The sequence below is a fragment of the Perissodus microlepis genome, chromosome 8, assembly GCF_051167445.1.
Source record: "Perissodus microlepis isolate ML-2025 ecotype Zambia chromosome 8, ASM5116744v1, whole genome shotgun sequence".
NCBI classification, from domain to species: domain Eukaryota; kingdom Metazoa; phylum Chordata; class Actinopteri; order Cichliformes; family Cichlidae; genus Perissodus; species Perissodus microlepis.
This window is the reverse complement of record NC_140468.1, coordinates 21,749,348-21,772,438: the sequence shown is the minus strand read 5'-3', so window position 1 is coordinate 21,772,438 and position 23,091 is coordinate 21,749,348. Positions and strand designations below refer to the sequence as shown.

The window sequence follows — 23,091 nt, the reverse complement described above, 5'->3', positions numbered from 1 at the left end:
TTTATTTATTTATTTTTTAAAGATTTGGTCAGTTCTACATGAGTTTAGGACATACATTTATTTTAAGAAGCCATTTAAAGGATTCACTCTGTCTCTTCTAGTCTGAATGATGCTGGTGGGGTTGGTTCCATGCCCACAGCAGCCCCTCCCTCCGCCACAGGCATGAGGAAAAGCTGGCATGAGGACATCACACAGGATCTACGAAATCATTTGGTACACAAGCTGTAAGTATTAAAGAGAAAAGCTGCATTATTTATTTAGTTTTGGACTGCACATAGGATCACAATTAGCATTGCTGTGCGAATACATTAAAAAAAAGGGGGGGGGGCTTGTGTTTTCTTTTCTTTTTTTTTTTTTAAGTTCCATTCATCTGCCTGGATATAAAAAATTAGGTGTCATATATTTCTGTAGTCATAAATAGAAAACATACTGGTGGATTATCATATTAAATATGGTGAATGTTTCAGAAATAGATGGATCTGCTTGGTTTCATCAAGGCTTTTTTCTTCCTTTTTTTCTGGGATCTGAATGATGCCATCGAGACTGGATATCCATGTCATGTTCATCTCAGACACATACCTCTGTCTGCGCTGTAGTTAAAAACTACACAATTTCCACCATTTTTTCCTTCATCCTGTTTTCTGTCCTCCTCTTTACTTGTCCCTCCAGTGTCCAGGCCATCTTTCCGACTCCAGATCCCGCTGCCCTCAAGGACCGTCGAATGGAGAACCTGGTGGCTTATGCCCGAAAAGTTGAGGGTGACATGTATGAATCGGCTAACAGCAGAGTAAGTTGTTCCTTACACTTGAGAAATCAGTGGTGTCGGTGTTTCAGTATCTATGTCAGTCATTGTGCTGTCATTACTTGTTCATTAAATTTATTGCAGCAGGTGAACCCGTCTTTTTTTTCCTGTTGTTAACTTGTCTTTTTCCCAAGATGAAAGAGAGCCACAGATTTGGTATTACTTGAGTTTCAAAATACTTCTATAATTTTCAAAAGAATTTATATTTTTGTGTCCTTTCTGTGTTCAAATTCTTGTTTTCTAATGTCCTTAATCTCTTGTTTTCTTTTGACAGGCTGAGTATTATCATTTGCTGGCAGAGAAGATCTACAAGATCCAGAAGGAATTGGAAGAGAAGAGGAGGACCCGACTGCAGAAGCAAGGTGTGAACATTGGACCTGCTGGCATGGGACAGCCCCCTACTGGGCTGCCTCCAAGTGAGTGAACCTGTTGGGGGCAGGGGACGAAATGAAACGTTTTAGTGTTTGTTCAAAGTCTTCTGCTCGTGCTTGGTGAACACACGGCAGTTTAACTTCCTTCTTCTCCTGCCCTATCTTTACAGACGGTCCCCTAACTGACCCGGTAATGGTGCGACCAGCAGGACCAAATCAGATGAACAGAACGCAAGGCCCAGGTAAAACATCTGTAGTTGCAGGCACATCATTTTATGGTGGAATTGAAGCTTACACTGATTTTTTTATTTTTATTTATTCATTTATTTATTTTCTATTTTTTTTATTTATGTTTTACCAAATGTTAACTTGGAGCCAAATGGGCTGAGTGTAATGCCGTGATTAATCTCCGCTGTGGACATAGGCAGCTGGAGTAGCTGCGCGTCTCTAATATCTGCTGTCGTGCTCACTCTGATGACGAAGGCTTTAGAGTTGAGTGTCTTTGCCCTCATGTTGACACAGCCCCCCTGAGTGTTGATTACTTTGAAAAATAAAATCCATGTAAAATATGTTTATGTTGTATATCATAAATTCTGTGTTTTGTCAGGTATGAATCAGTTTAACCAAATGGGAATACAGTCTATGGGCCAGAGGTCAACACCTCCTCTACCCTTGGGACCATCTGGCAACCAGGTGAGTACACACAGTGTTTCAGATATGTAGAAGAACACAGTTTAAAGAGTGGGAGAAATAAAATGAGTAGCTGTTAAATTATTTGATTTATTTTTTATAACAAACTTCTAAGAAAATATAAAGTTCTTTTTGTTTTGTTTTTTTGAAGACCAGTGCTCTTTTTCTTTTCTTTTCTTTTCTTTTCTTTTTTTTTAATCTTCAGATGGGAATGGTTGGACCCAGGGTGGGGCAGCCCAATGTTAACCAGCTGCCAGCCCCGTATATGTCCCAGGGACAGTTTCCTGGCTCAGGACCTGGAGTTGGAGCTCAGTCTGGGATGACACCACCTGGGGGACCAGGAGGTATGGTGCAGGTAAGAGGGCTCGCACTTCTTTTTGATGTTGCTTAGAAACCCTGATTGTACCTGTAGCAATTCATATTTAGGTCTTTAATAAGGACATTTTCCCCCCTCCAACTCAAATATAAACTCTGTTGTTAATGTGTTGGGTGTGAGGAGGAGAATTGTAAAGAGTACTGTGCAGGTGATCGTGTTCTGTAAGTACACACTACACTAACCATTAGTTATACATGTAAATCTAGGGATGCACCAACCCTTTGGATCAGATATATTTCCAGTTGTAACTTGGTTCATTTCTATGTTGTTCTGTGTTATTCTGTCATATACCAGTAGAAGTACATATAGCTTAGAGAAAGCTAACAGGAAAAGGCCTGTACATTTTACTCAACCACATACTGTGGTCAAGTGAGTTGACATGATTGAAAAGCTCCAACAATCCTTTCCCTGCGTGTCTGTTTATTTCTCTCTCGGTTGTTGGGAAGCTTTTGCTGCACTTACAGTAATAAAAGTGTTGTCGCCAATTTGATTAGTATTGACTTCAATTGTCTCTTGCTAGCTCCACTCTACATGAGAGGTGTGTATATGTGTGTGCACTCGCTGTGAGTCAAGGGAAGGCGAAACTAGTGCGAGTGTAAATAACAACAGTATAAAGTAACCTAATGATGTTCACGCTGAGGTGAAAGTGTAATTTTTAAGCCCACCGGAGCAGGCACTATTTTTAAGTGACATCATTTTTCATAGGAAGCGTAGTTTTTAACTCTACAGGGCCTTTCAAAAGTTTACTGGTGTTTTTACTTTATGTCTTTATGTGTCGTTTCTGGAATGCATAGAAATTAAATTGCACTATTGGAAATAGTTAATTTGATGCACGTTGTGTGTTTCCTTTTGTAATTGTGCACAACAGTATTTAATTTTGTTTTTCCTGCAGTTTACAAAAACTAGTGCATCTTAAAAGTGAAACTATGAAGACACTCAAATTTCCTATGGTTGAAAACTATTTTATGCAACTTTCTTGCATTTAGTTTTGAGGGATATACCTCTGAAACTTCTGTAACTAGAACTCGGGTCAGTTTGGCACGCCTCAACATGGTTTTTAGGGTTTTCCATTAGGTCATAGTACCTGGTACCAGGTACTTTTTAGTAGCTACTCGACTGTGGGTTCCAAGGCAAACCAAAAATGTCACGCCAACAGACTGCATACTACCGATTGACTAGTCAGTGACACTCGATGAGTCGTGAGAGCGTCTCCTTTATTAAAATGAAAACTGCCAATTTTGAAAACTGGCATGGAGGGAAATGGCCGCACAGAAACAACACTGTTGTCCCAGAGTCTGACAAAAAGTAAAGTCATGTTTTAGTACGACTTTGGTAAGTTATGAAGGCGCACCGCTTGATGGATTGCCGGAGCATTACGGCTGCCGTAGTCAGGAGCCTTTTGGAGTAATCTGGGTCCAAAACTCCGTCTTCTTCAGGTCCCACTGCGGCATCACTGAGAGTTAAAAACTGTCTAAATTCTTTCATCTTTAATAAAATGATAGGCGTTGCTGCTTTACCAGGTGTAACAATTAAGTTTAACATCCAGGCATCCATGAAAACAGAATTTAGTAAATTCAACTGAGTTAGAAGTTAGCAGGAAGTTAGCTCGCTAGTTTCCACCTAAACATGATATAGCATGTTCTGACTGAGAGATTTCTGAAAAAATTAAAACGTACAGCTCTGCTATCACTTCCAACATAAATGAAGACAGAAAACTAAACAGCAGTGACGTTTGTAGGGTTACTGAAGTTGGACTAGCTGGTATATAATGATGTGCTACGTGATCGCTAGCAAAACAGCTACGTTAGCATAATATTAGCACAGTGAAGCTGAAGGATGAACGCTAACACTTTTCCACTTGATAAAAGTTAACGTGAGGCAGGATGCTATAAACGGGCCAAACTTCAGTCAGGAGAACAACTGAGATAATCCATCCACAATACAAGGTTAGTCATTAATATACTGCAACAACACGGGAATAGAGCAGTTGCGAGAGAATTCAGCATTAATGAATCAATGGTACGGAAGTGGAGGAAGCTCAGTTTTTGGCTTTCCCCATATTCCAAAAGTGCTTCATCTCTTTGCTATGACTGTCGCCCGGCATAATTTGCAGATGATGTTGTTTGCAGCTGCTGCAATGCTTTCAACCCAAAACAGGCACAGATTGATGACACCATCAACATGCGCTATCGCGGTAGAATGGTATAGTCAAAATCTCTACCGTTGGCCAAATTTATATAGTTTCTACCGTATACAGCTTATACCGCCCACCTCTGATTTAAATTTGTCTGAAGGAGAAGACACTAGATATGTATTTTCATACATAGGCTTTCTCCTGTTGTAAGACATAACCTTCACCAACAAAGGAAAGAAAATGCCACTGACATCTTCACAAAATGTTATCTTCTTTCTTAACATCTTAAGCTTCATCTCCTGACACAGGAAAACATGCATAAACATGCTTATTTATTCCAGATATCGTCACAGTAATTAATGTCAGCAGATTAGACACATGACCCTCCCATCTCAGAACAGCTGACAAGGAGCCAGCTAAACAACGTCGACAGCTGGTTATACGCTAACATTGTGACAGCTAATGTGGACTGTCAAGTAACTGAGTGCAAGAATGTTAGTGAAACTGTCTTTTGAGTGGATCTAAAGCCAGCTAACAGATGCTAAAACAGCAGCGCTTATCAGCAGTTCAACTTACCCTCAATAAGTCATCTCAGCATCAATGAGACATGGAGTGTAAAGTCATAGTGAGCGGGCGTTTTTATTGTTTTTGATCTCTTGGCTAATTTAAACATGTTTTACCTGAAGGAGCCACTGTAGCTAGTGCACTTGAATTTGGGGGGGGTGTTAACTGCAATCCAGTCTACTGACATCTAAAAGTGAAATTTATGCACACTGTAACTTTAAACTAACATAAGCACTGATACGCTGTACTGGCAGATATCTAAACCGGATTGGTGCATCCCCATTTAAAATGTAGCAAACTAAAATTTAAACCTGAAGAAGAGAAAACACACTCCAATAACTCCTGGATCATCAGATAGAACTGCAATATTCTGGGTTAATATAAAACTTTATGCGGTAAAATGTAAACGTAGAAGATGAGTAACCTCGTCATTCTTGCCATCCTCGGGCAGTATTGTTACAATTTCCCTATAGCGTGATGTTAAGAAACACGGATAGAATATAAAGGATCCTGATGTGATCTCATTACATACATTCTTAGGTTACCCAAAGAACAACATTTTCTGTCTCTTAACCAACTCTACCTCTGTCGTCAGACGCAGATGGGCACTCCTCCCCCCCTCTCAGTTGCGAGTCCTCTAGCACAGCCGGGTTCAGCTGGCACTCCCAGTGGGGTCCCTCCAGTAGGGCCAATGGGGCCTCAAAGCGTGGGTGGTGGAGGTCCCAACTCAGCTGTCGGAGCCCCTGCCTCATCAATGACTCCATCTAACACAAACCAGCAACCCAACTCCAACCCTCATTTGGGGGCCATGCGTGGCAGCTCACCCTCTCCTGCTCACAGCCGATCACCTACTCCCCACCAGACACCCCCCAGGCTTGCTGGGTCGCAGACGCCACAACCACACACCCCTAATGCATCACATTTGGTGCCACCCCCAGCTCCTCAGCAGAACCAGCTTGGTCAGGGTCCTGGCTCCAACAAGCCCCTCCAGCAGCAACACATGGGGCCTGCTGGTTCAACCACTCCATCTCATCCTGGAATGGCCTCAAGTTCAACACCGCATGGCAGTCAGCTGCCACGTACTCCGGTCAGTGTCCCTTTTTTTTTTTTTTTTTTTTTTTTTTTTTAAAAAAACTGGCATTTATTTTTAATTCATGAGTTAGAAACTTTAAAAAATATTTTTTTTAAATCAGGTCTTTTAAGTTTGAAAAGTTTTAGACAACAATAAAATACTTTAAAGAGAAAATACTTTATAAATAATAGCACAAATATCTGAATCAGATCATCATCATCATATCAGTGATTTGCTGTGGGCATGCTTTGCCTCAAAGGTAAATTTACACAGTTCATCAAAGTTCTTTACAGATTTGATGCTCCAAGCAACTGCCAGAAGCATTAAGCTATGTCGCATTGCCCTTTCTGCTAATGTAACACCAAACTATGAGCAGTTTGTTCAGTTTTACTTGCATGTTCCCCTGTCGTGCATCACTTGCATATTTACTACTTGTATGCATCTAATTTGTGCATCTCTCTTCAGTTATCCCAGAAGGGTTCGTTCCCAGCTGACAGTCAGGCCCCGACCCCAGCTTCTGTCAGCAGTCTAGACACCTCATCCCAGCAACCGGCGTCAAACACTTCAGCCACCAATGTGGACATGAAGATGGAGGTCAAACATCAGGATGAGGAGGACGAGAGCGATGCTGGGAGCTGCTCCAAAGGAGGGAAACTTGGCAACCTCAAAATGGAGGAAAAACCTGTGAAATCCGAACTTAAAAATGAAGATTGTTCTGGAGAAGGTGGTAAAGGAGTTCCTATGGAAACGTCGACTACAACACAGGGGTCAGGAGTAAAGACGGAAGACAGAAAACCGGAGGTGAAGAAAGAGGTGAAGAAAGAGGTGAAAGATGAAGAGGAGAGCTCGGAGGCAGTTGTGTCGCAGGCCCCAGTGAAAAAGAAGAGTAAGTCAAAAATAAATTTTTACCAGCTGTTTTACACCTGCTGAAAATGAATCATGTTTTATTAATCCTTTCATCTCACTCTGCCCTCTAATCTCCATCATTCTTACAGTCTTCAAACCGGAGGAGCTTCGTCAGGCCCTGATGCCCACGCTTGAATCTCTCTACAGACAAGATCCAGAGTCTCTGCCCTTCAGAATGCCTGTTGATCCTCAACTGCTCTGCATACCTGTATGTACCCCTGCTGAGGTTTAGATTATTTATACTTGCTCAGTTTCACATTTGCAAAAAAGTCGAACTTTTTATCTGTATTTTAACTCGTACAAATTTTAGTAGAGGGCTTAACTGCTCTGCTTTGACGTTGTGATGTTCCAGGATTACTTTGACATTGTGAAGAACCCAATGGACTTATCAACCATCAAGCGAAAGCTAGACACAGGTTAGTATGTGCTGCTGTATTTATGGAAACTTAGTAGACCACAACAAAAAAGCATGGATTTGGGGGTGTTAGAAGTTGATGTGTTAAGAAGGGAGGACTAAAAGTGTAAAAGTTTTTTGATTTCTAGATTGGAAAGTCATCATGGTTTGCGTGTGTTGGTTTTAGGTCAGTACCAGGAGCCCTGGCAGTACGTGGAAGACATCTGGCTGATGTTCAACAATGCCTGGCTGTACAATCGCAAAACCTCACGAGTCTACAAGTACTGCTCCAAGCTGGCTGAGGTTTTCGAACAGGAGATCGACCCTGTGATGCAGAGTCTTGGCTACTGTTGTGGGAGGAAGGTGAGACAAAGTGTGGAATAACTGGCTGAATGGATGAGGTGGAATAAGAGTGGGTACAGGTCACTCTTAAATTGGCAACAGCACTGCATAGGTTAGAGCTGTTCAACAGAGTTCAGTAATGGTTTGAGAGTCATTTGTATGTTTGGCAAGTATTGTGCATGTAAGTGGAAACACAAGCAATCTGCCAGAAAATCTAGTGAAAGTGCATTACATAGACAGACAAATGTTTTGTATAGCAGCCCAGAGCTCACACGATTATTAAAAAAATAAATAAAACAACTATTGGTTATTAAACTAACCCTTAGCCAAACTAAATTAGTTTATTAAAATAAGTGTGTGTTCCTAAATGGCTCTTTCTCATCTGAGCTGTTGTGCAGAAATTTGCAGTATGTATGCGGATTTAAAAAAAAAAAAAAAGAAAAAGCAAAGCATTATTAATGCACTGGATTGATATCGCGTTCCCAAGTTGTAGGACGTCACTTACACTGCTCAAGTTAAGGTGCTAAGTTGGTAACAACACCAAAGGTGAAGAAGCCCAATCCTGACACGGTGTGAAGACCTGAGTGCACGTTTGCATTGGTTCAAATTATCCCGGCCAATTAACTCATCAAAGTATTTACAGATGAACTTGAACCAGAGTCTAAGTAAACCAGGGCTTAGTGTATCTGGCTAAATATTAAGGAGTGATGCCGATGTAGTCTTACACTTTTATACTTTATAGAGGTTTTGTTTCAACACGTGAACCAATCCATGGAGTCTAAAACTATTACGGTTTTATAAAACGCAGGTTGAAGATGTGTGTTTGAATTCCTTGACCATGTTTCAGACCTGAAAACAGAAGCAAGTGAAGTGGCTTCATAGCTAAAATTGGCCTTGAGCATGCCACTGCGATATCACATTTCAGCTCTCATTAGACTCTGCTATTTTTGGTTTTGCAGACAAATAACAAAACTGATTGCCCCTCTATTATTAAAAGCTGGCTGAAGGTCTAGTACAGTGTGACAAATCGAAGTAGAACTTGACTTAATCAGTAAAGTTTTTTTTCTCAGATAAAATAAAAACCTAAACAGAACTTGGGAAATGTTGTCTCCTGTGAGTTTTTTTTTCAGGTTCAGGTTTTGTTTCTGGTTCCTCGAGTCAAGTACAAACATTTTTCTTGAAATTGTGTATATATCTTTGCCACTGTCACAGTGTGATTAAACTGAAGGTCAGTTTTAAGAAGTGCTTAGACTTGATAATAGTACTGTTGTGTGGTGTGGGGTTGTTAACTCGGGCAGCTGTCCCAGCAAGAGTGCGGGGGTGTGGTGCAATTTAACGTTGCACTTGACTGAAGTAGCACTATCCAGCAGCTTCAATGTTAATCGTATGACATAGATGGAATAGCTGCCTAGGTGGAACTCCCCACATACAGGTCGAGGGACATAAAAGTAAGACTCCGGGACTTTATTTCATTACTTTTATAAGTATCGTAGGCTATACCAGTGAGAGGGCACTGATGAGTTTGTCTCATTCACATGATGCTGAGTGGCTAAAGATTCAGTTGTTGATGGTCAAGAGGTTAACGAGTTCTTTATCATTTTTCTTTGCTTCTCTCCATCAGCTGGAGTTCTCTCCTCAGACGTTGTGCTGCTATGGAAAGCAGCTGTGCACTATCCCCCGAGACGCTGCATACTTCAGCTACCAGAACAGGTATGGGGGGAGAAGGGAAGAGCAATAAAGAAATGAAGGGTAATAGGAAGAATGGATAGTAAAAGAGGAAGGGATTGTAGAAGAGAGCCATTAAGAAGAGTTTAAGCAGTGGGCCAGTATTCAGACAATATGAGGTAAATGCCAAATAATTATCTGATTAATTTTGTTTCCCTAAACACTTCCCTTCACTTCATGTTCTCCTTTTTTTTTTTTTTTTTTAATTAAATATTTCCATGTGGTGCCTAATGCACTGGCATTTTAACAGTCAGTCCTCTGATCACATTCTTTAAGAAGTGTGTGTGTGTGTGTGTGTGTGTGTGAGAGATTTTTTTTTAAAGAAAGCTTAGAATATTTAAACACCAGTGCAAAGCAGATAAGGCTATTGACCGGACCTCATACCACAGGCTGTACCCAGGGGAGTCTACACCAAGTCTGTATGGTTTACCGAAAATACATAAACAGGGTGCACCTTTAAGACCGATTGTCTGCATGATCAACTCTGTCACCTATAACATCTCCAAGTTTCTGGCTTCGATCCTCAACCCACTGGTGGGCAGCTCTGAACACCACATCCAGAATACCTTGGATTTTGTTGAGAAGGTGAGAGATGTCATTATGGAGGCAGATGAAACCATGGTCTCGTACGACGTTACATCTCTCTTCACTTGCATCCCAGTCACGGAAGCGTTGGAGGTAGTCCGTAAGAGATTACAGGATGACACCAACCTCAGCAACAGGACCACTCTCAGTATCGACCAAGTGTGTTTGCTTTTGGAACTGTGTCTTCATTCCACCTACTTCACATACAAGGGTCAGTTCTACAGGCAGAAACATGGGTGTGCCATGGGCTCCCCAGTTTCACCCATCGTGGCCAATTTGTACATGGAAGAAGTGGAAAAGAGGGCTTTGCTATCCTACCCTGGAACACCACCAAGCCATTGGTTCAGATATGTGGATGACACCTGGGTTAGAATCAAATCTCAGGACGTACTGCATTTCACGGATCACATTAACTCAGTGGACCGACACATCAAATTCACCAGGGAGGATATGAAAAGTGGCAGGTTAGCCTTCTTAGACTGTGAGATCATCAGTAATGGGGGACATCTAAAAGCTGACGTGTACCGTAAACCTACACATACGGATCAGTATCTAAGGTTTGACTCTCATCATCCACTGGAGCACAAACTGGGTGTCATCAGGACGCTACAACACAGAGCAAACACCATCCCCACTGACACAGCGGCCAGGGAGGCAGAAGAACAGCACATCAAGAAGGCCCTGAGTAAATGTGGTTATCCCAGCTGGACTTTTGTCAAAGCTGGAAAGGCACCTAAAGAAAGCTCCAGCCGATCCAGGAGAGAAGGACAACCGCTGCCCAAGCGAAAACCTGTAGTGATCCCATATGTGTCAGGAGTATCGGAGCAGTTGAGACGCATTTTTTCTAAACACGGCGTCTCTGTGGCTTTTTTTGGTCCACCCCAAGGATCGGGTCCCCCGACACAAACAGAGTAACATAGTGTACGCTGTTAAGTGCCAGAAGTATTGCCAGGATTTATACATTGGGGAAACCAAACAACCTCTGGCGAAGCGGATGGCACAACACAGAAGAGCCACCTCGTCAGGCCAGGACTCTGCAGTCTATTTACACCTACAGGCCAGTGGACACTCTTTCAATGATGAGGATGTACACATCCTGGACAGGGAGGAACGCTGGTTTGAGCGCGGAGTCAAGGAGGCCATTTACGTGAAAAGGGAAAGACCATCTCTGAATTGAGGAGGGGGCCTAAGGGTTCATCTTTCACCATCTTATAATGCTGTGATTGCAGCCATTCCCCAACTCTCTGTGAATGGGACTCATGGCCATTGATCAGTGGTCTTTGATCAGTGGTTGTTGATCAATGGTCATGAGAATTTGCATAATTATGATTAGGGCTGCCACGATTAGTCGACTAGTCACGATTACGTCAACTATTAAAATCGTCGACGACTAATTTAATAGTCGACGCGTCGTTTGACGCTTTGTAAGATCCCAAAAGACGCAGGAATAAGTAGTAGGATTTAAGAGTGTAATAACGGACTGAAACAGAAGATGGCAGCACTGCATGTACAAGGATGCCAGCTGCTGTTAAACCCCGAAGAAGAAGAAGCTGTGTCCCAGAATTCATAGCGCGACCCAGCTCAGTTGTCAACAATGGCGGAGGTAGTTAGTTTTAATATTACTCTTATTATTCTTTCTGGGTCACAAAATAAACGATTAACATATTTTCAGGCGAAAATGTAGCTGTGTAAACCTCAAATATCTGCTCAGTTTATCAAGACACCACATACTTTCAAAAGCGCTCCGACGTTTTCGGAGACGTCTGTTACCCACCAGCTAGCTCGATAGCTAGCCGGGGGCAAGGCTCACTAGAGCCGGTGAGAACACCGGACTCCTGGCAAATCGTTTTCAAACCCACCGCCGTCTTTCGCTACTCAGGTTAAACATGATATATAAGTCACTTAGATAACTTAAAAATGTTATTGTTTGGCTTTTTTTTTTTTTTTTTTTTAGTATTTTATTTGTTCCTGATTAAATCGGTTTGGCTGAGATTAAAGTTAGTTTTTACACAGCTGAATAAACGTCAAGCAGATTAAACTCCATCGAAACAATCTGCAAATGTCATTAAAATTTAATAAACTCTCATCTTGTCTTTATTTTTAGTTAGCACATACCTTAAACACTTAAAGCTGTAAGCTAATGATAGTTATATAAGAGCAGATGGTGCAATAAGCTGTATGTTTTAAGTCCAATGGATGCATGATCTGATTAGTCGACTAATCGCAAAAACAATCAGTGACTAGTCGACTATCAAAATAATCGTTTGTGGCAGCCCTAATTATGATTAAGGAACTGACCTCCCAGCCCATTGTTCCTTCAGTGGGCTGGTTTCAGTCATTATGCAAATGTACTGTTTATAAGATTTGGGGAAACCTGCAGTCAGCTGAGACTGAAGAAGTCACTTGGATGAGTGACGAAATGTTTCTCCCACTGAAAACGCTACGTCCAGATGAACAGAATCAACTTTTGGAGATTTAAACACCAGTGTTTCCCGCAGTACTAGATTTTATCTGTGTGGTAGCGAGGCAGGCAACCCATGAACAACTGCAAACGAACACTCCCTCGCTTCCTAAAATGGTTAATAAATAAATAGCATTTATATTTTGTGACAATGACCAAAGAGGCTTAATCATCTGCCTTCCTTAGTAAGTTCTCTACCCAGTGGACGGACTCCTGCTTCGTCACCTTTGACTGCAGGTGCCGAATTTTTTTTTTTTTCTCTACAGCATAGCGAGACATAGCTCTCCACCCTGCTACGGGTTCTGGTTAGGGTGGCTCTCCACAACCAATCAAAACTGGCATCACAGGCTGTAGTCAGAGACTGTCGAGTAAAGTCTGTTCCACCAAAGGACAAGGGACTTGAGACAGGTGAAGGATATTGAGGACCAGCCTACTTGTAGGGAAATGAGATGGTGAGGACTGAAGCTAACTAGTTGGCAGTGACAGACTTTTCAAAATAACTGTGGTGAATTGGTTACTAGTAAATCAATAATGTTAAATGTAATTAAAAGTAAATCAAGTAAAAATAATGGGTGACTCGCCAAAGTAAAATGTAACTGTGGGGAAACTATGCTAACGCAAACTGAAGTAGGAAGAAACTGGACAATAAATGCCACACTTTCAAAATCCTTCCCTTGATCATTTTTAAAAATTATTTCTATTATTATCATCATCATTATTAAGTCCAGTCATGCAAACTTTAGCGGAATGTGAAAGGACCGACTTTAAAATGAACTTCCTGAATGAACAGCTGAGCAGTTGTCTGTGCTTGTTCATTATCTGTTGAGTGTTTGTATTACGTCCTGTGCCACAGCTTCCTGCTCCCATTTAGCTCCTGTTGATTCTGCTCCTGCTCTGTTAGCTGTGGTGGTTGTTGTTGTTGCTGTTGTTGCTCATCCTCTCATGTCCAAATTGCTAATCTGTGCTTTGCCTCGGCTCTCTGCTGTGTGTTGTCCTGGATGTTTGTCTCGTCTTGTTCCCATACGACTTGTCTGTCTCCCCTCCCCAAATGATTGTGATATCAACATTGGCTTGCATTTGCCTTGCCCCACCATGTACCACCAACCCCCTCCACCTCATTCCCTCACCCCTTACAATCATGACTGGCTGTTGCGGTGACGACTTCCCTGCTGTCCTGCGTTCCTCCTTCCTGCACTTCCTGCTTGCTTGGCTTGTGGCACCCTGCCTTGCCCATGTCCTATACCATTTGGTGACTGCCCTCCCATGCGCTGTCTGTGGTTGACTGTGCTGTGGGGAACGGTGTAGTTCACCAAAATTTGGGCTTCTTGCTAACAGGTACCACTACTGTGAAAAGTGTTTCAACGAGATCCAGGGAGAGACCGTTTCCCTGGGTGACGACCCCACCCAGCCACAGACGTGAGTATTAGTTAATAAAATGTGATTTTTGAACTTAAATGTCACCTTTCAGCATGCTAGATGCTTTTTAATGCTTTCCAGTTAATCTCTTGTGTGAGTCTACACTGTTCATTTCTATTATAGGAAAAAAGAAACTGCAATAGGTGTTCTTAAATTATATTTCATGGTGTAAACTTTACCAGCAAAGCCATGGGATGTAGACTCCACACCTAATATTTGATTTAGCAGATTTTAATACGTCAACGAGAAAAGAAAATGAACATTTCTGCATTCCACTCAATTTCTAATCAAAATTAATTTCCTCAGCATGCCCCTGAAAGAGATTTTATCAAGTGTTTTGCAATAATTTATTTTCAATTTCCACCTGCTATAGTTTTACAGTATCCCTCTTTGTTGGTTTTAGATCAATAAGCAAGGATCAGTTTGAGAAGAAGAAGAACGACACACTGGACCCTGAGCTGTAAGTCTGCCTTTTGTCATGGCCAAATTTAATTTTTGTGGTGGGGTGAAGAGATTTGGTCTAAGCTGTGTCCTCCCCTCTGTCCCTGTCGTCAGGTTTGTTGAATGTATGGATTGTGGTCGGAAGATGCATCAGATATGCGTCTTGCACAATGAAACGATCTGGCCAGAAGGGTAAATAGCCTTTTTGTTTCCATTTGTTTGATTTCTGTGAAAGTCCAGCTGGTGTTTGGTAAAAACTGATTTTGGTCTTTATCCATCTTGTTTCTGTTTCATAGTTTTGTATGTGATGGCTGCTTAAAGAAGTCGAATAAGGCGAGGAAGGAAAACAAGTATTCTGCCAAAAGTAAGTGGACATTTGTGAGCTCACTTTTGTAATTGTGCAGCTTTTAGTGTTTCACACAGATCAGTTTGTCGTTGGTGCAATGGGGGTGTATATGCATATAATTATACCCGAATTAACTTTGGCTATATGTTGCTCATATAACCATTTGACCAAACTCTGACATAAAATAATAATTACAGCTAAAGTTTGTGGTGGCTTTCCTCCAGCTTGATGTCTTTCCCTGCAGTTGTTCAGAGTGTGTTAGACGTACACTTACCAACAGAAGTTTTTATATTTGTCATTTCGTGCTGGCTGTTTTATACAGTTGTTGACTAACTTAACCGTCCCACAGGGTTGCCCCAAACGAAGTTGGGGGTTTTTCTGGAGCAAAGGGTGAACGACTTCTTAAAGCGACAGGCCCACCCAGAGTCTGGAGAGGTCTTCATTCGTGTTGTTCATGTATCTGATAAAGTCGTGGAGGTCAAACCAGGCATGAAGTCCAGGTACAACACTCTTCATCCAGAGCTGGAGCTAGGTTTTACCTACATCAGCTCTTGTGTGTCAACTAGATCAAGGCGTTTTGTGAATTCAAGTTGAAATCTTGCGTCTGGTAAAACCTGCAACATTTCATTAATTGAGATAAGGAAAGGTGTCAGTGTTTATTTGTGAATTAATTTTTCGATTTACGGAATTGTAAAGAATGGAGTAATGGATAGTTAAAGCTATAAATGCTTTTAAAACAAAAGATTTTGCCTTTAATTTTAAATTTCCTGAATAAAATAGTGTTGAAATGGAAGCTAACAGTGATTAAGCTAATAATTATGATGAAATAAATGCAATCTAGCTATCAGCTTGTTGCAGACGTCTGTAAGTATAGGCTTTCATTTGATTTGTACAGATTCACATTATTCACAGCTCCTGTATTAACTTGTGCTTTTGTCTCCAGATTTGTGGACAGCGGCGAGATGTCCGAGTCATTCCCATACAGGACTAAAGCCCTTTTTGCATTCGAGGACATTGATGGAGCAGACGTCTGTTTCTTTGGTATGCATGTTCAGGAGTATGGATCTGACTGCCCTCAGCCCAACCAGAGGTAAAGATATCACCATATTGTTAAAGTTTTACCAAGTACTTTGTGTTTTTCTATGTTGGAATCATTTAAAATGCAGTTTCAGCAGTTTTGACACAATGTTTTTTTTAAAGTTACATTTTTTTTATTTCATCCACTCAGGCGAGTGTACATCTCCTACCTGGATAGCGTACACTTCTTTCGGCCGCGCTGTCTAAGAACAGCAGTTTACCATGAAATACTCATTGGCTACTTGGAGTACGTGAAGAAATTGGGGTGAGTGCTGCTACAAGACAAAACATTTATTTTGTTCCGGGCTACACAAATTCTTATAAAAAGTTGTTATTTTGATATAGTTTAATTTGTCCAGTAGGTGTTTGATTTGTGTTCTCTTGTTTGAACTCGTAGCTACACCACCGGCCACATCTGGGCCTGCCCACCTAGCGAAGGCGACGACTACATCTTCCACTGTCACCCTGCAGATCAGAAGATCCCGAAGCCCAAACGCCTTCAGGAGTGGTACAAGAAAATGCTGGATAAAGCTGTGGCAGAACGGATAGTGCATGACTACAAGGTAAAGAGGCATTCTTTGACCTCTGGAGGGTTTAGAACAGGAGTAAAGATAAACTTTATTGTATAATACATGCGTAATAACAATACTGTCTGTTTACCCCAAAAGGATATATTCAAGCAGGCGACAGAGGATCGTTTGACCAGTGCCAAGGAATTGCCTTACTTTGAGGGCGACTTTTGGCCTAATGTGCTGGAGGAGAGCATCAAGGAGCTGGAACAGGAGGAGGAGGAGAGGAAAAGGGAGGAGAACAGCACTTCCAATGAGAGTGTTGATGTAAGAATTAACGACTCAATGTAGTACTTGAATCTAAATGCACTGATTGAAAGAGGGGTGAATAAGGGTTAGCGTTGCAAACGTCAGTTTCTCATCAGTGTGATTGTTTTGTTTTAAACCACAATTTTTTTTAATTTTTTTTATTTTTTGGTGCAGGACACAAAAGGAGACAGCAAAAATGCAAAGAAGAAGAACAACAAAAAGACTAGTAAGAACAAGAGCAGCCTGAGCCGAGCCAATAAGAAGAAGCCTGGGATGCCTAATGTGTCCAATGACCTATCACAGAAACTCTATGCCACTATGGAAAAACACAAAGAGGTATGTGGGGTGGGGGATTTTGAGGTTTTGCCATTTTTGGGGGTGAGCTGCTGGCAAAAACTTGAAACTGTTTTAAAGACTACGTTTCATCTGATCTCCTCTCTGTTCCTCTCCTAGGTGTTCTTTGTGATTCGGCTGATTGCAGGCCCAATGGCAAATGCCTTGCCCCCTATTGCTGACCCAGATCCCCTGATGGCATGTGACCTCATGGATGGTCGTGATGCTTTCCTGACACTGGCCCGAGACAAGCACCTTGAATTCAGTTCGCTGAGGAGGTCCATGTGGAGCTCAACGTGCATGTTGGTGGAGTTGCACAACCAAAGCCAGGACCGCTTCGTTTACACGTGCAATGAGTGCAAACACCACGTGGAGACTCGCTTCCACTGTACTGTTTGTGAGGTGAGTTGGAAAGAGAAGTGAGGTGTGTTTGGTTTGTCTGATTTGTCCCAGGGCAAAATAGGTGGAGTTTGGGTTTATTATTATTATTATTATTATTATTATTATTATTATTTATTTATTTTTTTTATTATTGTAATTGTTCAAAAACCTCCAAGTTACATTTCTAACTGTTTCTATTGTCATCTGTTTTAGGATTACGACCTCTGCATCACATGCTACAACACTAAGGGACATGAGCACAAGATGGAGAAGTTAGGCCTCGGCTTGGATGATGAGAGCAGCAATCAGTCTGCCGCTGCCACTCAGAGTCCCGGAGATTCCCGTCGCCTCAGCATCCAGCGCTGTATCCAGTCGCTCGTCCATGCATGCCAGTGCCGAAATGCCAATTGCTCTCTGCCGTCCTGCCAGAAGATGAAACGTGTCGTTCAGCACACAAAAGGATGCAAGAGAAAAACCAACGGTGGCTGCCCCATCTGCAAGCAGCTTATCGCATTGTGTTGTTATCATGCTAAGCACTGTCAGGAAAACAAGTGCCCAGTCCCCTTCTGTCTAAATATCAAGCACAAGCTTCGCCAGCAGCAGCTGCAGCACAGGCTTCAGCAAGCTCAGATGCTGAGAAGGAGAATGGCCAGCATGCAGAGAGTGGGCCAGCCCACTGCAGGAGGAGCACCTGGGGGAAATGGACAACCCTCTCCTGGAGCCAACAATGGAGCTACTGGTCCTGGTACCCCTACATCGGGAACGCAGCCCCCTACCCCACAGACACCTACCCAGGGTAACATGTCTGCACCTTCTCAGCAGCAGGGGGTTGGGATGGGTGGTATGGGAACTCCAGGTGAGCAACAGCAAGGTGGTGGCATTCCCCCTCAACACCATCTCCACCAGTTTCCGTCAGCAGGTGGAGGGGGTATGATGAATTCTCCTCAGCAGCAGATGGTACCTCAGCTTCAGCAGCAGCCACCAAATCTCCAGCAGCTCCAGCAGCAGCAGCATCCTGGTAGTTTGCCTCCATACAACCCCAGACCAGCTGGAGTCCCTCCTCTTCATCAGCCCCTTGGAAAACCTGGAATGGGTCCAGCAACCCCTCCTCAGCAACAACCACCACCCAATCAAGGCCAGGGGTCCATGGGTGTCCAAGGCCAGCAACAAGGGCCACCCCTGGCTGCTGTAGAGACGGCACTAAAAATCCAGCGCCTGGCAGAGACCCAGAGACAGATGGCTCACGCCCAAGCACACATGCGTGGCTTGGGACAGGGGGGCATGATACCTCCACATCCTCACCATCAGAACAACCAGGCCCAGATGAGAATGCCCCACATTGGGGCCCAGGGCATGCCGCTCCAGGCTCAGGGAGTTGATGGAAGGACTATGTTAGATCCACAGCAACCAGGAACGCTAGCAGGGATGCAACAGGGTGGTCCTCCGTCACAATTGCCACCTCAAGTTCAGCAGCAGGTCCAGCCAGGTGGACAGCTTCAGCCAACAAACCAGCAGTGGGGTGCTGGGGGACCAACCATGAACCAACAACAACGGCCAAACATGATGGGTCATATGACACCACAGCAGCAGCCAGCAGTTCCCCAACAACAGCAACAAATGCTGAATCAGCAGCAGCCTCAACCAGGAAACCGAGGGTTGATGCAGGCAATTGGAGGAGCAGGGGGGGTACCTGCTTCATTAGTAGCTGGATCGGGGAACTTGCCTCAGGCAGCACTACAAGATCTCCTGCGAGCGCTACGCTCCCCAAGCTCAGTCTTGCAACAGCAGCAAGTCCTCAACATCCTTCGTTCCAACCCAACGCTCATGGCTGCTTTTATTCGGCAGAGAGCAGCCAGGTATCAAGGTGCTCAGGGTGGCCCTGGAGGAGCAGGCGGGCCTCCGCAAGGAGGTCCTGGAGGTGTGCGTTTCCAAGGAGCTGCTGGAGGTCTGCCTGGTGTAGGAGCGCCTGGAGCCAACCAGCTTGCCAATATGGATGGACAACAGCAGGTTAATGTGAACCAGGCAGGCCAGCCAGGGATGAACATACCTCAGGGTGGAGCAGGGGGAGGAAATATGCCCACCATGGCTCAGCTTCAGCAGTTACAGCAGCGCCCGATGTTGCCAGGAAACTTACAGCAACAACAGCAAATGGCCACTTTGCAGCAGCAGCAGCAGCAACAGCAGCCACAGGGAGCAATGCAACCAGGTCAGCAAGGGAACATGGCCAATATGACACCACAGTTCAGAGAGATGTTTTTGAGAAGACTGCAGCAACAGCAACAGCAACAAATGGGGAACCACGGCCAGTTCCAGCAGCCTCAAGGACTCCAGCAGCAGCAACAAGGCCAGCAAAGCTTCATGCAGCCTGGCCAGGGACAGCCAGGGATAACCCCATCTTCTCAACCCCAACCTGGGGGTGGTGTAGGGGTTCCCCAGCAGCAAGGACCACCACCAGGTGGGCCAGGACAGCTAGGCCAGCAAGGCTACCAGATGTCACAAGTAGCTGCAGTGCTCCAGCACAGGCTGATGCAGCAGCAGCAGCAGCAGCAGCAAAATCAAATGGGTGGTCTTCAAGGACAAGATGTAGGCCCCAGTGGAGGCCCTGGAGGACCTCCACTCCAGCCTGGACAAGGTGGATCAGGGCCAGGGCAACAACCGCAGAGTGGTGCAGGTGGTGGCCCCCCAATGCCACAGACGTCCCAAGCCATGCTTGCCCAAAATATCCAGCAGAGGCTCCTGCAGCAGCAGCAACAGCAGCACCTTGGAGGGGGTTCTCCAGCCCACCATAGCAGTCCTATGAGTCCCCAGCAGCAGATGGCCCAGTCCCCCCATCACCACCTACAGGGACAAGGAGGACTCGGTCCAGCTGGATCACTCAGCAGTCAGGTCCGGTCCCCTCAGCCCTCACCAAGGCCACAGTCGCAGCCTCCACGCTCCAGCCCGTCCCCACGCATGCAGCCTTCCTCTCAGCCTCAGCCCTCACCTCACCGCATCTCCCCTCAGACCCAGAGTGGGTCGCCCCACCCAGGGCATCTCAGTCAACATTACTCCAACATGGCACCACCCCAACCTCCACAACCCCAGCAACAGCAGCCAGGTAGTTCTGTAGATCCTAGTCAGTACAATTCGGACCAGAACTCTATTATGTCTCAGCTGAGTGGGATGACGGGGATGCACGGTGGACAAGGGGGGCAGTCAGACATGTTGGGTGGGAACAACAACAGCGGCGGCAGCAACAACAACAACAACAACAACCAGGAGCTGGGAACGAACATTAACCACAACCTGATGTAGCCTTGACTCTGTACTGTCTCTCTCCGTCGTGATGCTCTGATCTGTTGCCCCAAATGACAAACTGCCATGAAAGGAGAGCGGGGCAGCTTTGGGGTTTTAGAAGTTTTTATTTTTTATTTAAATATTTTTCTGATGTATAAATATGAACTGAAAGCTTCCTTCCTATGGGAGATGCAACATCAATCTTAGAAGTCAATAATTGAATAAATTAAAACAATGGTAAGTTATTGCTGTTAATAAATATCTATATATTTTTGCCAATTGTGTACAAAAAAGGTGGAAGGTCAGTGTTTCAGGTTGAAGATATTACTTCTTTAAGTATATGACAATATTTTTGGGGACTGAGAATTTTTGCCTTTTTATGAATATTTTTAAGATTTCAAATGTTGCTAAAAATGAGAGTTGACATGATGTACTTTTTTTTTTTTCTTATTCTTTTATTTTTTCTCCTCAAATACCCATCATGATTGTATCTATTTTGCAGAGTACGTTTATTTTATTTCTATATTATTATAATTATTATTATTTCGTGCCCTCGGCGATTCATTAATCAGGCATCAACATATCTTCCGTTACCCAACCCTTCTTCTGGACACACAAACGTAGATTTTTTCCAGTGACTGCAGCGATTCAGAAGTATATTTATTGGGTTTGTGGGTGGTTAGGAAGGTGTGTTCAATGCAGTTTGATTTTTTTTTTTTTTTTACATTTTTTGACAGCTATCCCAGGTTTGTCTTCGTCAGGGTTTCTATAATTTGAATTAAACCGTAAGATCTTTTGTTTTTTTTCCTTATGGGGCCGCCTCTTCGCACTTCTCCTGTGAATGTGCACACTTTCTTCATCCTAACTTCTCCTGCTCCACAACCTGCGTACTATATACCTGTATTATAGCTGTTGAAGCTCGCTGATGATTTAAAAAAAAAAAAAAAAAAAGAGGTTGTGTGTACATATATTACAGCTGCATTTATGAACAGTAACCTGGAGAAGAGGTCGCTAAAATCCCGCCTTTATCCCGAACCCCAACGGTTTTCCTTACATCCTTATCCTCCCCCCGTCCCACACCCTCACGACTGCCTCTCAGCCACAAGGTTTTCACTGTTAGTACTGTACAAATTAAGAAATGGTGGACTTGGATACTGTTTTTGTTTGTTTGTTTTGTTTGTTTTTTCTTTTGTAATGAAAGTGAAAGATGTAAAATAAGTGTACATACTTTAAAATCTTATGAGCAGAGACATTTTCTGCTGTTGTTTCCTCTTGTTTGATTGAATATTTGCTTGTATGTGTTTGAAAAAAAGTGCTCCTGAGCTACTGTACAGTATTGTTTTGTTTTGTTTTCTATAATGTACAGTATGGGGTGTAGTCGGTCACAAGCACCAATGCGCCTTTTTCTGTGTAAGGTTTTAGGGAGGCTATAGCAACCGAGTCACACACCTAAACAATCTCAGCAGTTAAGACAGGAAACCTGTACGACGATGAGCCGAAGCTGGGGTCGGTTAGAGGTGTGACTTAAGAGTTCAAATTTGGTCATTTAGCTTTTTATGGAGAGGACTGAAGACACAATATTCACATGCTCACTATTTTTCTTAAAGGTCGGGCTTGCTGGGTATGGGGAAGGGAACGCATCAGAAACCAGGTGGCAATATATCTTGAGACTTATTTTATAAGAAAAAAAAAACCAAGGAAAAACTGTCTTTTATAAATAGATATATTATTTAATTTTATTTTTTGGAAATAAAACTTGAAGCTACAGGAATTAATAGATAAAACATGCTTTGTTTTTGTATTAAAGATGTTATGGTGATGCAAAAAGAACCTGCAGACAGTCTTTCAGTTCGCCTGGGGAGGCCTTGGAGTATATTATACCATCCTTTTTTTCTTTTCTTTTTGGTTGTTTTGAAGAAATGTTTCATGTACATGAATATAGTTGTAAACATACTGAATCACTGTACAAACTGATGGCAACTGAACAAATAGTTTTGTTTTTATCATTTCTTTTTCCTAAAGAGACTGGAAGTAAGACTATTTAAATATTTGTTTAGTATTCAAATGGAATCCTTGACCACTCTCTTCTCTTTTCTTTTTTGTTCTTGTTAACAGTTTTGGTGCTTGCTGAGAGAAAGCAAAAATAACTGTTGCTCCATTTTCATTAGTTTCTTTTAAGTTATTTCGGTGGTCTGATTGTTTTTGTTTTTGCCAATAAATTAATTGTACAATAAAGTATGTTTGTACCATTGGGAAAAAATAAATTTTTTTTCTGTCAGTTATTAATGACAATATGATGCATCTGCGCATCAGTCAGAAGCCTGTGCCATTTGAAGATGGACAGTAAATAAGTCTAAAAAATTCTACATTTAAGTGATGAAGAGCTTTAAAGGGTTTTTGCCAGAGGACACTGAAAATTGTTTTGTCATCCTGTGGGGACGAGTTTGTTCAGCTCTAGCATTTTAGAAAGAAGTTGTGTCAGCATGTTTTCTGTTAAAAGATCAGATATTGTCAGATATTTTTCAAACTCTTAAATACGTGTATATAGTCCTTAAAATTTACTATATCTTGTACTAAGTGC

The 23,091-nt window shown here is 42.8% G+C and overlaps 1 protein-coding gene across 5 annotated transcripts in view; it reads left to right on the top strand.

Moving 5' to 3' along the window:
• The window catches only part of ep300a (EP300 lysine acetyltransferase a), a 30,124-nt gene extending 7,350 nt beyond the window's left edge, over positions 1 to 22,774 (top strand). For 2 of the 5 annotated variants that reach the window (XM_084938220.1, XM_084938218.1), the window contains exons 8-31: positions 102 to 224; positions 670 to 787; positions 1,077 to 1,218; positions 1,344 to 1,415; positions 1,781 to 1,866; positions 2,069 to 2,218; positions 5,533 to 6,024; positions 6,475 to 6,895; positions 7,005 to 7,123; positions 7,268 to 7,331; positions 7,497 to 7,672; positions 9,273 to 9,361; positions 13,758 to 13,838; positions 14,242 to 14,298; positions 14,394 to 14,471; positions 14,576 to 14,643; positions 14,975 to 15,125; positions 15,569 to 15,715; positions 15,854 to 15,967; positions 16,100 to 16,265; positions 16,371 to 16,538; positions 16,695 to 16,856; positions 16,974 to 17,255; positions 17,448 to 22,774. In XM_084938220.1, coding sequence (XP_084794346.1) covers positions 102 to 224; positions 670 to 787; positions 1,077 to 1,218; positions 1,344 to 1,415; positions 1,781 to 1,866; positions 2,069 to 2,218; positions 5,533 to 6,024; positions 6,475 to 6,895; positions 7,005 to 7,123; positions 7,268 to 7,331; positions 7,497 to 7,672; positions 9,273 to 9,361; positions 13,758 to 13,838; positions 14,242 to 14,298; positions 14,394 to 14,471; positions 14,576 to 14,643; positions 14,975 to 15,125; positions 15,569 to 15,715; positions 15,854 to 15,967; positions 16,100 to 16,265; positions 16,371 to 16,538; positions 16,695 to 16,856; positions 16,974 to 17,255; positions 17,448 to 20,528 — 6,607 coding nt within the window. In that variant the 3' untranslated portion in view covers positions 20,529 to 22,774. Of the gene's footprint in view, positions 1 to 101; positions 225 to 669; positions 788 to 1,076; positions 1,219 to 1,343; positions 1,416 to 1,780; positions 1,867 to 2,068; positions 2,219 to 5,532; positions 6,025 to 6,474; positions 6,896 to 7,004; positions 7,124 to 7,267; positions 7,332 to 7,496; positions 7,673 to 9,272; positions 9,362 to 13,727; positions 13,839 to 14,241; positions 14,299 to 14,393; positions 14,472 to 14,575; positions 14,644 to 14,974; positions 15,126 to 15,568; positions 15,716 to 15,853; positions 15,968 to 16,099; positions 16,266 to 16,370; positions 16,539 to 16,694; positions 16,857 to 16,973; positions 17,256 to 17,447 lie in introns of all 5 variants that reach the window. The other 3 variants (XM_084938217.1, XM_084938216.1, XM_084938219.1) reach the window with 2 other exon arrangements.
• The last annotated feature ends 317 nt before the right edge of the window (positions 22,775 to 23,091 follow it).